Source organism: Notolepis coatsorum (genome assembly GCF_963971535.1).
Source record: "Notolepis coatsorum genome assembly, chromosome: 10".
NCBI lineage: Eukaryota > Metazoa > Chordata > Actinopteri > Aulopiformes > Paralepididae > Notolepis > Notolepis coatsorum.
Genome location: NC_140174.1, coordinates 135423889 through 135438888, shown reverse-complemented (window position 1 = coordinate 135438888; position 15000 = coordinate 135423889). Strand labels below are relative to the sequence as shown.

Sequence of the window (15000 nt, the reverse complement as noted above, 5' to 3'; positions counted from 1 at the left end):
GTAGTGTCATCTTGATGTTCTAAATGAGACCTCTATGTCCTCTGATGCTCCCTGTAGTGTCATCTTGATGTTCTAAATGAGACCTCTATGTCCTCTGATGCTCCCTGTAGTGTCATCTTGATGTTCTAAATGAGACATGTCCTCTGATGCTCCCTGTAGTGTCACCTTGATGTTCTAAATGAGACCTCTATGTCCTCTGATGCTCCCTGTAGTGTCACCTTGATGTTCTAAATGAGACATGTCCTCTGATGCTCCCTGTAGTGTCACCTTGATGTTCTAAATGAGACCTCTATGTCCTCTGATGCTCCCTGTAGTGTCACCTTGATGTTCTAAATGAGACCTCTATGTCCTCTGATGCTCCCTGTAGTGTCACCTTGATGTTCTAAATGAGACATGTCCTCTGATGCTCCCTGTAGTGTCACCTTGATGTTCTAAATGAGACCTCTATGTCCTCTGATGCTCCCTGTAGTGTCATCTTGATGTTCTAAATGAGACCTCTATGTCCTCTGATGCTCCCTGTAGTGTCACCTTGATGTTCTAAATGAGACCTCTATGTCCTCTGATGCTCCCTGTAGTGTCACCTTGATGTTCTAAATGAGACCTCTATGTCCTCTGATGCTCCCTGTAGTGTCACCTTGATGTTCTAAATGAGACATGTCCTCTGATGCTCCCTGTAGTGTCACCTTGATGTTCTAAATGAGACCTCTATGTCCTCTGATGCTCCCTGTAGTGTCACCTTGATGTTCTAAATGAGACATGTCCTCTGATGCTCCCTGTAGTGTCACCTTGATGTTCTAAATGAGACATGTCCTCTGATGCTCCCTGTAGTGTCACCTTGATGTTCTAAATGAGACCTCTATGTCCTCTGATGCTCCCTGTAGTGTCACCTTGATGTTCTAAATGAGACCTCTATGTCCTCTGATGCTCCCTGTAGTGTCACCTTGATGTTCTAAATGAGACATGTCCTCTGATGCTCCCTGTAGTGTCACCTTGATGTTCTAAATGAGACCTCTATGTCCTCTGATGCTCCCTGTAGTGTCATCTTGATGTTCTAAATGAGACATGTCCTCTGATGCTCCCTGTAGTGTCACCTTGATGTTCTAAATGAGACCTCTATGTCCTCTGATGCTCCCTGTAGTGTCATCTTGATGTTCTAAATGAGACATGTCCTCTGATGCTCCCTGTAGTGTCACCTTGATGTTCTAAATGAGACATGTCCTCTGATGCTCCCTGTAGTGTCACCTTGATGTTCTAAATGAGACATGTCCTCTGATGCTCCCTGTAGTGTCACCTTGATGTTCTAAATGAGACATGTCCTCTGATGCTCCCTGTAGTGTCACCTTGATGTTCTAAATGAGACATGTCCTCTGATGCTCCCTGTAGTGTCACCTTGATGTTCTAAATGAGACATGTCCTCTGATGCCATGTCATAAATGTATAGATGTAGCAGTACTGACTATCTGTATGTCATGTATGTCATATATGTCTATATGAATTGAAAATGGGGGACCCTGATGGAAACAAGACAAACGTCTTTCTCAGGTCTGCATCCCCTTAACAATTGTATGTATTGAGCCGTACTGTATTGTACCCATTCTGCAATCTGTTAAATAAAGTTTTCATTCATTCATTCATGCTCCCTGTAGTGTCACCTTGATGTTCTAAATGAGACCTCTATGTCCTCTGATGCTCCCTGTAGTGTCTCCTTGATGTTCTAAATGAGACCTCTATGTCCTCTGATGCTCCCTGTAGTGTCACCTTGATGTTCTAAATGAGACATGTCCTCTGATGCTCCCTGTAGTGTCACCTTGATGTTCTAAATGAGACATGTCCTCTGATGCTCCCTGTAGTGTCACCTTGATGTTCTAAATGAGACCTCTATGTCCTCTGATGCTCCCTGTAGTGTCACCTTGATGTTCTAAATGAGACATGTCCTCTGATGCTCCCTGTAGTGTCACCTTGATGTTCTAAATGAGACCTCTATGTCCTCTGATGCTCCCTGTAGTGTCACCTTGATGTTCTAAATGAGACATGTCCTCTGATGCTCCCTGTAGTGTCACCTTGATGTTCTAAATGAGACCTCTATGTCCTCTGATGCTCCCTGTAGTGTCACCTTGATGTTCTAAATGAGACATGTCCTCTGATGCTCCCTGTAGTGTCATCTTGATGTTCTAAATGAGACCTCTATGTCCTCTGATGCTCCCTGTAGTGTCACCTTGATGTTCTAAATGAGACCTCTATGTCCTCTGATGCTCCCTGTAGTGTCACCTTGATGTTCTAAATGAGACCTCTATGTCCTCTGATGCTCCCTGTAGTGTCACCTTGATGTTCTAAATGAGACATGTCCTCTGATGCTCCCTGTAGTGTCACCTTGATGTTCTAAATGAGACCTCTATGTCCTCTGATGCTCCCTGTAGTGTCACCTTGATGTTCTAAATGAGACCTCTATGTCCTCTGATGCTCCCTGTAGTGTCACCTTGATGTTCTAAATGAGACATGTCCTCTGATGCTCCCTGTAGTGTCACCTTGATGTTCTAAATGAGACATGTCCTCTGATGCTCCCTGTAGTGTCACCTTGATGTTCTAAATGAGACCTCTATGTCCTCTGATGCTCCCTGTAGTGTCACCTTGATGTTCTAAATGAGACATGTCCTCTGATGCTCCCTGTAGTGTCACCTTGATGTTCTAAATGAGACCTCTATGTCCTCTGATGCTCCCTGTAGTGTCACCTTGATGTTCTAAATGAGACATGTCCTCTGATGCTCCCTGTAGTGTCATCTTGATGTTCTAAATGAGACATGTCCTCTGATGCTCCCTGTAGTGTCATCTTGATGTTCTAAATGAGACATGTCCTCTGATGCTCCCTGTAGTGTCACCTTGATGTTCTAAATGAGACATGTCCTCTGATGCTCCCTGTAGTGTCATCTTGATGTTCTAAATGAGACATGTCCTCTGATGCTCCCTGTAGTGTCACCTTGATGTTCTAAATGAGACCTCTATGTCCTCTGATGCTCCCTGTAGTGTCACCTTGATGTTCTAAATGAGACCTCTATGTCCTCTGATGCTCCCTGTAGTGTCACCTTGATGTTCTAAATGAGACATGTCCTCTGATGCTCCCTGTAGTGTCACCTTGATGTTCTAAATGAGACCTCTATGTCCTCTGATGCTCCCTGTAGTGTCACCTTGATGTTCTAAATGAGACCTCTATGTCCTCTGATGCTCCCTGTAGTGTCACCTTGATGTTCTAAATGAGACATGTCCTCTGATGCTCCCTGTAGTGTCACCTTGATGTTCTAAATGAGACCTCTATGTCCTCTGATGCTCCCTGTAGTGTCACCTTGATGTTCTAAATGAGACCTCTATGTCCTCTGATGCTCCCTGTAGTGTCATCTTGATGTTCTAAATGAGACCTCTATGTCCTCTGATGCTCCCTGTAGTGTCACCTTGATGTTCTAAATGAGACCTCTATGTCCTCTGATGCTCCCTGTAGTGTCACCTTGATGTTCTAAATGAGACATGTCCTCTGATGCTCCCTGTAGTGTCATCTTGATGTACTAAATGAGACATGTCCTCTGATGCTCCCTGTAGTGTCATCTTGATGTTCTAAATGAGACATGTCCTCTGATGCTCCCTGTAGTGTCACCTTGATGTTCTAAATGAGACCTCTATGTCCTCTGATGCTCCCTGTAGTGTCACCTTGATGTTCTAAATGAGACATGTCCTCTGATGCTCCCTGTAGTGTCATCTTGATGTTCTAAATGAGACATGTCCTCTGATGCTCCCTGTAGTGTCATCTTGATGTTCTAAATGAGACATGTCCTCTGATGCTCCCTGTAGTGTCATCTTGATGTTCTAAATGAGACATGTCCTCTGATGCTCCCTGTAGTGTCACCTTGATGTTCTAAATGAGACATGTCCTCTGATGCTCCCTGTAGTGTCACCTTGATGTTCTAAATGAGACCTCTATGTCCTCTGATGCTCCCTGTAGTGTCACCTTGATGTTCTAAATGAGACATGTCCTCTGATGCTCCCTGTAGTGTCACCTTGATGTTCTAAATGAGACATGTCCTCTGATGCTCCCTGTAGTGTCACCTTGATGTTCTAAATGAGACATGTCCTCTGATGCTCCCTGTAGTGTCACCTTGATGTTCTAAATGAGACATGTCCTCTGATGCTCCCTGTAGTGTCACCTTGATGTTCTAAATGAGACCTCTATGTCCTCTGATGCTCCCTGTAGTGTCACCTTGATGTTCTAAATGAGACCTCTATGTCCTCTGATGCTCCCTGTAGTGTCACCTTGATGTTCTAAATGAGACATGTCCTCTGATGCTCCCTGTAGTGTCACCTTGATGTTCTAAATGAGACCTCTATGTCCTCTGATGCTCCCTGTAGTGTCATCTTGATGTTCTAAATGAGACATGTCCTCTGATGCTCCCTGTAGTGTCACCTTGATGTTCTAAATGAGACCTCTATGTCCTCTGATGCTCCCTGTAGTGTCACCTTGATGTTCTAAATGAGACCTCTATGTCCTCTGATGCTCCCTGTAGTGTCATCTTGATGTTCTAAATGAGACCTCTATGTCCTCTGATGCTCCCTGTAGTGTCACCTTGATGTTCTAAATGAGACCTCTATGTCCTCTGATGCTCCCTGTAGTGTCACCTTGATGTTCTAAATGAGACCTCTATGTCCTCTGATGCTCCCTGTAGTGTCATCTTGATGTTCTAAATGAGACCTCTATGTCCTCTGATGCTCCCTGTAGTGTCATCTTGATGTTCTAAATGAGACCTCTATGTCCTCTGATGCTCCCTGTAGTGTCACCTTGATGTTCTAAATGAGACCTCTATGTCCTCTGATGCTCCCTGTAGTGTCACCTTGATGTTCTAAATGAGACATGTCCTCTGATGCTCCCTGTAGTGTCATCTTGATGTTCTAAATGAGACCTCTATGTCCTCTGATGCTCCCTGTAGTGTCACCTTGATGTTCTAAATGAGACCTCTATGTCCTCTGATGCTCCCTGTAGTGTCATCTTGATGTTCTAAATGAGACCTCTATGTCCTCTGATGCTCCCTGTAGTGTCATCTTGATGTTCTAAATGAGACATGTCCTCTGATGCTCCCTGTAGTGTCACCTTGATGTTCTAAATGAGACCTCTATGTCCTCTGATGCTCCCTGTAGTGTCACCTTGATGTTCTAAATGAGACATGTCCTCTGATGCTCCCTGTAGTGTCACCTTGATGTTCTAAATGAGACATGTCCTCTGATGCTCCCTGTAGTGTCACCTTGATGTTCTAAATGAGACCTCTATGTCCTCTGATGCTCCCTGTAGTGTCATCTTGATGTTCTAAATGAGACATGTCCTCTGATGCTCCCTGTAGTGTCACCTTGATGTTCTAAATGAGACCTCTATGTCCTCTGATGCTCCCTGTAGTGTCACCTTGATGTTCTAAATGAGACCTCTATGTCCTCTGATGCTCCCTGTAGTGTCATCTTGATGTTCTAAATGAGACCTCTATGTCCTCTGATGCTCCCTGTAGTGTCACCTTGATGTTCTAAATGAGACCTCTATGTCCTCTGATGCTCCCTGTAGTGTCACCTTGATGTTCTAAATGAGACCTCTATGTCCTCTGATGCTCCCTGTAGTGTCATCTTGATGTTCTAAATGAGACCTCTATGTCCTCTGATGCTCCCTGTAGTGTCATCTTGATGTTCTAAATGAGACCTCTATGTCCTCTGATGCTCCCTGTAGTGTCACCTTGATGTTCTAAATGAGACCTCTATGTCCTCTGATGCTCCCTGTAGTGTCACCTTGATGTTCTAAATGAGACATGTCCTCTGATGCTCCCTGTAGTGTCATCTTGATGTTCTAAATGAGACCTCTATGTCCTCTGATGCTCCCTGTAGTGTCACCTTGATGTTCTAAATGAGACCTCTATGTCCTCTGATGCTCCCTGTAGTGTCATCTTGATGTTCTAAATGAGACCTCTATGTCCTCTGATGCTCCCTGTAGTGTCATCTTGATGTTCTAAATGAGACATGTCCTCTGATGCTCCCTGTAGTGTCACCTTGATGTTCTAAATGAGACCTCTATGTCCTCTGATGCTCCCTGTAGTGTCACCTTGATGTTCTAAATGAGACATGTCCTCTGATGCTCCCTGTAGTGTCACCTTGATGTTCTAAATGAGACATGTCCTCTGATGCTCCCTGTAGTGTCACCTTGATGTTCTAAATGAGACCTCTATGTCCTCTGATGCTCCCTGTAGTGTCACCTTGATGTTCTAAATGAGACCTCTATGTCCTCTGATGCTCCCTGTAGTGTCACCTTGATGTTCTAAATGAGACATGTCCTCTGATGCTCCCTGTAGTGTCACCTTGATGTTCTAAATGAGACCTCTATGTCCTCTGATGCTCCCTGTAGTGTCACCTTGATGTTCTAAATGAGACATGTCCTCTGATGCTCCCTGTAGTGTCACCTTGATGTTCTAAATGAGACATGTCCTCTGATGCTCCCTGTAGTGTCACCTTGATGTTCTAAATGAGACATGTCCTCTGATGCTCCCTGTAGTGTCACCTTGATGTTCTAAATGAGACCTCTATGTCCTCTGATGCTCCCTGTAGTGTCACCTTGATGTTCTAAATGAGACCTCTATGTCCTCTGATGCTCCCTGTAGTGTCACCTTGATGTTCTAAATGAGACATGTCCTCTGATGCTCCCTGTAGTGTCACCTTGATGTTCTAAATGAGACCTCTATGTCCTCTGATGCTCCCTGTAGTGTCATCTTGATGTTCTAAATGAGACCTCTATGTCCTCTGATGCTCCCTGTAGTGTCACCTTGATGTTCTAAATGAGACATGTCCTCTGATGCTCCCTGTAGTGTCACCTTGATGTTCTAAATGAGACCTCTATGTCCTCTGATGCTCCCTGTAGTGTCACCTTGATGTTCTAAATGAGACATGTCCTCTGATGCTCCCTGTAGTGTCACCTTGATGTTCTAAATGAGACCTCTATGTCCTCTGATGCTCCCTGTAGTGTCACCTTGATGTTCTAAATGAGACATGTCCTCTGATGCTCCCTGTAGTGTCATCTTGATGTTCTAAATGAGACCTCTATGTCCTCTGATGCTCCCTGTAGTGTCACCTTGATGTTCTAAATGAGACATGTCCTCTGATGCTCCCTGTAGTGTCATCTTGATGTTCTAAATGAGACCTCTATGTCCTCTGATGCTCCCTGTAGTGTCACCTTGATGTTCTAAATGAGACCTCTATGTCCTCTGATGCTCCCTGTAGTGTCACCTTGATGTTCTAAATGAGACCTCTATGTCCTCTGATGCTCCCTGTAGTGTCACCTTGATGTTCTAAATGAGACCTCTATGTCCTCTGATGCTCCCTGTAGTGTCACCTTGATGTTCTAAATGAGACCTCTATGTCCTCTGATGCTCCCTGTAGTGTCATCTTGATGTTCTAAATGAGACATGTCCTCTGATGCTCCCTGTAGTGTCACCTTGATGTTCTAAATGAGACCTCTATGTCCTCTGATGCTCCCTGTAGTGTCACCTTGATGTTCTAAATGAGACATGTCCTCTGATGCTCCCTGTAGTGTCACCTTGATGTTCTAAATGAGACCTCTATGTCCTCTGATGCTCCCTGTAGTGTCACCTTGATGTTCTAAATGAGACCTCTATGTCCTCTGATGCTCCCTGTAGTGTCATCTTGATGTTCTAAATGAGACCTCTATGTCCTCTGATGCTCCCTGTAGTGTCACCTTGATGTTCTAAATGAGACATGTCCTCTGATGCTCCCTGTAGTGTCACCTTGATGTTCTAAATGAGACCTCTATGTCCTCTGATGCTCCCTGTAGTGTCACCTTGATGTTCTAAATGAGACCTCTATGTCCTCTGATGCTCCCTGTAGTGTCACCTTGATGTTCTAAATGAGACATGTCCTCTGATGCTCCCTGTAGTGTCACCTTGATGTTCTAAATGAGACATGTCCTCTGATGCTCCCTGTAGTGTCACCTTGATGTTCTAAATGAGACATGTCCTCTGATGCTCCCTGTAGTGTCACCTTGATGTTCTAAATGAGACATGTCCTCTGATGCTCCCTGTAGTGTCACCTTGATGTTCTAAATGAGACCTCTATGTCCTCTGATGCTCCCTGTAGTGTCACCTTGATGTTCTAAATGAGACCTCTATGTCCTCTGATGCTCCCTGTAGTGTCACCTTGATGTTCTAAATGAGACATGTCCTCTGATGCTCCCTGTAGTGTCACCTTGATGTTCTAAATGAGACCTCTATGTCCTCTGATGCTCCCTGTAGTGTCATCTTGATGTTCTAAATGAGACATGTCCTCTGATGCTCCCTGTAGTGTCACCTTGATGTTCTAAATGAGACCTCTATGTCCTCTGATGCTCCCTGTAGTGTCACCTTGATGTTCTAAATGAGACATGTCCTCTGATGCTCCCTGTAGTGTCACCTTGATGTTCTAAATGAGACCTCTATGTCCTCTGATGCTCCCTGTAGTGTCACCTTGATGTTCTAAATGAGACATGTCCTCTGATGCTCCCTGTAGTGTCACCTTGATGTTCTAAATGAGACATGTCCTCTGATGCTCCCTGTAGTGTCATCTTGATGTTCTAAATGAGACCTCTATGTCCTCTGATGCTCCCTGTAGTGTCACCTTGATGTTCTAAATGAGACCTCTATGTCCTCTGATGCTCCCTGTAGTGTCACCTTGATGTTCTAAATGAGACCTCTATGTCCTCTGATGCTCCCTGTAGTGTCACCTTGATGTTCTAAATGAGACATGTCCTCTGATGCTCCCTGTAGTGTCACCTTGATGTTCTAAATGAGACATGTCCTCTGATGCTCCCTGTAGTGTCACCTTGATGTTCTAAATGAGACCTCTATGTCCTCTGATGCTCCCTGTAGTGTCACCTTGATGTTCTAAATGAGACCTCTATGTCCTCTGATGCTCCCTGTAGTGTCACCTTGATGTTCTAAATGAGACATGTCCTCTGATGCTCCCTGTAGTGTCACCTTGATGTTCTAAATGAGACCTCTATGTCCTCTGATGCTCCCTGTAGTGTCATCTTGATGTTCTAAATGAGACCTCTATGTCCTCTGATGCTCCCTGTAGTGTCACCTTGATGTTCTAAATGAGACCTCTATGTCCTCTGATGCTCCCTGTAGTGTCACCTTGATGTTCTAAATGAGACCTCTATGTCCTCTGATGCTCCCTGTAGTGTCACCTTGATGTTCTAAATGAGACATGTCCTCTGATGCTCCCTGTAGTGTCACCTTGATGTTCTAAATGAGACCTCTATGTCCTCTGATGCTCCCTGTAGTGTCACCTTGATGTTCTAAATGAGACATGTCCTCTGATGCTCCCTGTAGTGTCATCTTGATGTTCTAAATGAGACATGTCCTCTGATGCTCCCTGTAGTGTCATCTTGATGTTCTAAATGAGACCTCTATGTCCTCTGATGCTCCCTGTAGTGTCACCTTGATGTTCTAAATGAGACCTCTATGTCCTCTGATGCTCCCTGTAGTGTCACCTTGATGTTCTAAATGAGACCTCTATGTCCTCTGATGCTCCCTGTAGTGTCATCTTGATGTTCTAAATGAGACCTCTATGTCCTCTGATGCTCCCTGTAGTGTCATCTTGATGTTCTAAATGAGACATGTCCTCTGATGCTCCCTGTAGTGTCACCTTGATGTTCTAAATGAGACATGTCCTCTGATGCTCCCTGTAGTGTCACCTTGATGTTCTAAATGAGACATGTCCTCTGATGCTCCCTGTAGTGTCACCTTGATGTTCTAAATGAGACATGTCCTCTGATGCTCCCTGTAGTGTCACCTTGATGTTCTAAATGAGACATGTCCTCTGATGCTCCCTGTAGTGTCACCTTGATGTTCTAAATGAGACATGTCCTCTGATGCTCCCTGTAGTGTCACCTTGATGTTCTAAATGAGACCTCTATGTCCTCTGATGCTCCCTGTAGTGTCATCTTGATGTTCTAAATGAGACATGTCCTCTGATGCTCCCTGTAGTGTCACCTTGATGTTCTAAATGAGACATGTCCTCTGATGCTCCCTGTAGTGTCATCTTGATGTTCTAAATGAGACATGTCCTCTGATGCTCCCTGTAGTGTCATCTTGATGTTCTAAATGAGACATGTCCTCTGATGCTCCCTGTAGTGTCACCTTGATGTTCTAAATGAGACATGTCCTCTGATGCTCCCTGTAGTGTCACCTTGATGTTCTAAATGAGACATGTCCTCTGATGCTCCCTGTAGTGTCACCTTGATGTTCTAAATGAGACATGTCCTCTGATGCTCCCTGTAGTGTCTCCTTGATGTTCTAAATGAGACATGTCCTCTGATGCTCCCTGTAGTGTCACCTTGATGTTCTAAATGAGACATGTCCTCTGATGCTCCCTGTAGTGTCATCTTGATGTTCTAAATGAGACCTCTATGTCCTCTGATGCTCCCTGTAGTGTCACCTTGATGTTCTAAATGAGACCTCTATGTCCTCTGATGCTCCCTGTAGTGTCACCTTGATGTTCTAAATGAGACATGTCCTCTGATGCTCCCTGTAGTGTCACCTTGATGTTCTAAATGAGACATGTCCTCTGATGCTCCCTGTAGTGTCACCTTGATGTTCTAAATGAGACCTCTATGTCCTCTGATGCTCCCTGTAGTGTCACCTTGATGTTCTAAATGAGACATGTCCTCTGATGCTCCCTGTAGTGTCATCTTGATGTTCTAAATGAGACATGTCCTCTGATGCTCCCTGTAGTGTCACCTTGATGTTCTAAATGAGACATGTCCTCTGATGCTCCCTGTAGTGTCACCTTGATGTTCTAAATGAGACCTCTATGTCCTCTGATGCTCCCTGTAGTGTCATCTTGATGTTCTAAATGGACCGGCATTTATTTCCCTGTTGCAGTCTTTGCTAAAATCATCAGCTGATGTTGATATTATATAATAATATAATTTATATGTTGTATGTCCAGTTTAATCACCTGTACATTGTATATCACTGTTGCACTTTACCGTTACATGTGCACTGGATGCCAAAATTATTTTCATTGTACTGTGTACTGTACTGAATCTAATCTAAATTAGTCCAATCTGTTCCCTAGCAACGCAACTCCGCTGAAAACTGTCAATAACCTCAGGATAATATTATGGGATGTAAGTACTGTACCCTCTGTCTTCCACCTTAATGATTGATGGGTCAGTGAGTTCCTCTCCAACACCTGTGAAGAAGAATCAGAAGAAATCAAAGCGAGAAGGATGACACACACACACACACACACACACACACACACACACACACACACACACACACACACACACACACACACACACACACACACACACACACACACCATCAGTATTGTAGTGCTATGTTTGGAAGTGGGGAAGCACACCTACTGTCCGACTGAGTGTAGACAGTGAGTACAGCTTTTACGCTGTTTTTATATTCTTGTGTTATGTGATGCACCTTGTTTTAATTTTTGTGTTATGTGATGTACGTTGTCTTAATTATATATCATGTGAAGCACTTTGCAACATTGTTGGAATTGTTGGTGCTATTAAATAAAAACATACTTACTTACTTACTTACTTACTTACTTACTTACTTACTTACTTACTTACTTACTTACTTACTTACTTACTTACTTACTTACTTACTTACTTACTTACTTACTTACTTACTTACTTACTAAATGACCAATATAAAGAAGTGGAGCCACACATTGTGGGCGGAATCCACAAAGAATGGATTGCGCGGTGCTAATTGCACCCTTAACTGCACGAGTTTAGCGCACGGTATCTGCTCCTTCTTTGCGAGCTATCCACTAAGCCTAAGGACATTGCACGGATGAGATACTAGCGCAGACACACCCATTTGTGTGCAGTTTGCTCCTGATCTGCTCCAGCACAGTTGGCTCGGAGAGCATGACAGCGCCGTTTGCAGATATCAGGAATGGGAAAAATAAACCCGAAATGAGGCATAGACATAACAGTATCTTTCACCATTAGTATTCCGTTCATTTCGTATTGTATTTCGTTTACTTCGTAATGTATAGAGCTTGCTTAATTTGTATTTTCATGACACATTGCGTCCTTTGTTTTTGTCACTATCTTTCGCCATTGCATATGTTTGTCATGTCCTATTCCAAAAATTGTATTGTAATTGTACTATATTCTATATTATACTATACTATATTCTACTTAGCGCCTCTAACTCCACCACCTGGAGGCCTTTTGCTTTTTCCAAATCCAACTGTGCAAAAATGCTTCCGCATTCGTCACCGGAGGTACCGTAGTGGCGTGCGGTAATGCGCCTTTCATTTTCCTTCACGCAGCGCCCAGCGGCGGCGGCGTGCTCGCTCAGGTGCGTGCGTGCGCCGGCGTGCTCGCGAGGTGCTCGCGAGGTGCTCGCGCATGCGCATGAGATCCCGCCTTAACAATATATATAAGTCACCGCCCCAAATTCAGTATCCAGAAATAGCTCAATTGGCAAGACGCCATGGCTGTGGATCCTACAGCTAGTTGCTGGTGAGTTCGAATCCCGTCAAATATTTTTTTTTTAACGTGATTTTTTTTTAACGTGTATTCTTTCGCCGGTTAAGGTTAGGCATGGTTAAGGTTAAGGTTAAGGTTAGGCATTGTTTCGGAGTTGGTTAAGGTTAGAACGGTTAAGTTTAGGCGCTGTTAAGGAGCTGGTTAAGGTTAGAGTTTGTCAAAGAGAATGGCAATATTCTTTCTATGGTTAAGGTTAGGCATGGTTAAGGTTAAGGTTAAGGTTAGGCATTGTTTCGGAGTTGGTTAAGGTTAGAACGGTTAAGTTTAGGCGCTGTTAAGGAGCTGGTTAAGGTTAGAGTTTGTCAAAGAGAATGGCAATATTCTTTCTATGGTTAAGGTTAGGCATGGTTAAGGTTAAGGTTAAGGTTAGGCATTGTTTCGGAGTTGGTTAAGGTTAGAACGGTTAAGTTTAGGCGCTGTTAAGGAGCTGGTTAAGGTTAGAGTTTGTCAAAGAGAATGGCAATAGACAGCCTATTTCCGCGCGACAGCTCCCAAAGCGGGCCTGAAAAGAAAGGCGCTTTACCGTAGTGGCGTGCGGTGACGAATGCTTCCGCATTTTTGCACTGTTGGATTGGGAAAAAGCCACACGCCACCTGGAGCCAACAGTTAATCTGGGTGGAATATGCACACAATCCACTCCAGAGTTCATCCACCGGTCTCTCACCGTTTCAGTGTGCGCTCGGTTACCAGCCCCCGCTTTTTCCGGAGCATGAGATAGAGGTCGGTGTTCCTTCAGCCCGGGAGTTTGTCCGCCGCTGTATCCGGACCTGGAAGAGGGCTTGCTCCAGTCTGCTTCGCTCGGTTGCCCATTACCAGTGGCAAGCTGACCGTCATCGGACTCCGGCTCCCCGCTACCGTTCCGGACAGGAGGTTTGGTTGTCTACCCGTGACCTACCTCTTAACACATCCTGCGCCAAGAACAAGTTACGCCGTTTTTTCCCGCCATGCGGTGAACGCCAAGAACGACTTACGCCATTTTTGGGATCAATATAAAAAATGTTTGCCATGGCATTCATAATTCATCCAGCCAACCTCCGGACTCCAGCGGGACCCTGTATGAGATTGCAACGCCTCAATACCGCCGCCTGGTGGATGGTCGGGCGAGTTACACTCTCGCCAAAACCGGAAGTGCCGATCGGTGCGTCGAGGAAATCCCTCCGGCAGTCACATCTTGTTACGGGACTCCAGACAAACACTATAGTGCATTTGGATCGCTTTCTAAACTTAATAATCGATATGATTTCGGCGTTTATTGCGCCATACAAACCGGAAATGGATGTAGGAGATCGGCGTCAAATAATTGGGATTTCTCCTCCAGTCTCATCGGCGAACGGTAAGAGGACACTAACGTTATTTTCAGCCCGATTGTTTATTCATTTCACTGCAAACCATCTGATCAACGTATCAACCCATACTAAATAAAGCCGTTACTGACGATCAAGGAATTATAAACGACCCCCCTCCCCCTTTCCTTCACGCATGATGAAGCATAATGTATACCGATCATATACATTTGAATTTTTTAATATAGCGTGTATAGGAAATAAACGCCAATCGATAATCTATCATATGCGTCAGGGCCTATAACTTTCGTTTTTGGAATTACTGCTATACTGTCTAAAAACATACTTATATTCTAGAGGGTATTAACACAACAATGTATGAATGATGTAATGTCAATATAGCAATACAATTTAAAAAGTTATAGCCCTGCAAAGAAGGTAACATCTCCATAGGCTTTCAACGGTGGCAGACTGGGTATATTGATTTATATAACCCATGGCGTCCAATGTGTTAAGGTGGAATGCCACAAGCTGGCACGAGATTCATCGGCCCGTTCCGGAACAACCGGATCATCAATCGCACCTCTGTGTGTCTCTGGCTACCACGTTCCCTACGGGTACACCCTACGTTCCACGTTTCCCGGATCAAGCCAGTCTCCTCTTGTCCTCTGTCCCCCCCTACCCCCGCTCCACCACCCCCGCGGATTATCGATGACCATCCCGGCTGGACGGTCCGGCGGCTACTGGACGTACGCCGTCGGGGCAGAGGTTTCCAGTACCTCGTGGCCTGGGAGGGCTACGGTCCTGAGGAGCGCAACTGGATTCCACAACGTCTAATCTTGGACCTGTCCATCGTGACCAGCTTCCATGGCGCCCGTTGAGGGGGGGGTACTGTCATGGTTCCTGCCGGGCAGTGCTTCCTCCCTCTCTCTCTCTCTCTTTCCCCCTCTCCCGTTCTCATTATGTTCAGGTGTGGTGTCCAGCGTGGCAGCTGATCTGACTTCTGTGGGCCAATTACGTCGGGGATATAACCCCGCCCCATATGTCAAGAGGCTGCCAGATCGTAACTTCATATTTACCAGTTAGTCATATTTATTATGCTCGTGTTCTAGACTTTGATACTCT

The 15000-nt window shown here is 44.7% G+C and overlaps 1 protein-coding gene across 1 annotated transcript in view; it reads right to left on the bottom strand.

Moving 5' to 3' along the window:
• Window positions 1-15000, bottom strand: part of trpm6 (transient receptor potential cation channel, subfamily M, member 6) — a gene marked incomplete at its 5' end in the record, with an annotated part of 158988 nt that overhangs the window by 11503 nt on the left and 132485 nt on the right. The window contains one exon of the mRNA XM_084323194.1: window positions 11205-11256. Within this exon, the coding sequence (XP_084179320.1) occupies window positions 11205-11256 (52 nt within the window). The remainder of the gene's footprint in view (window positions 1-11204; window positions 11257-15000) is intronic.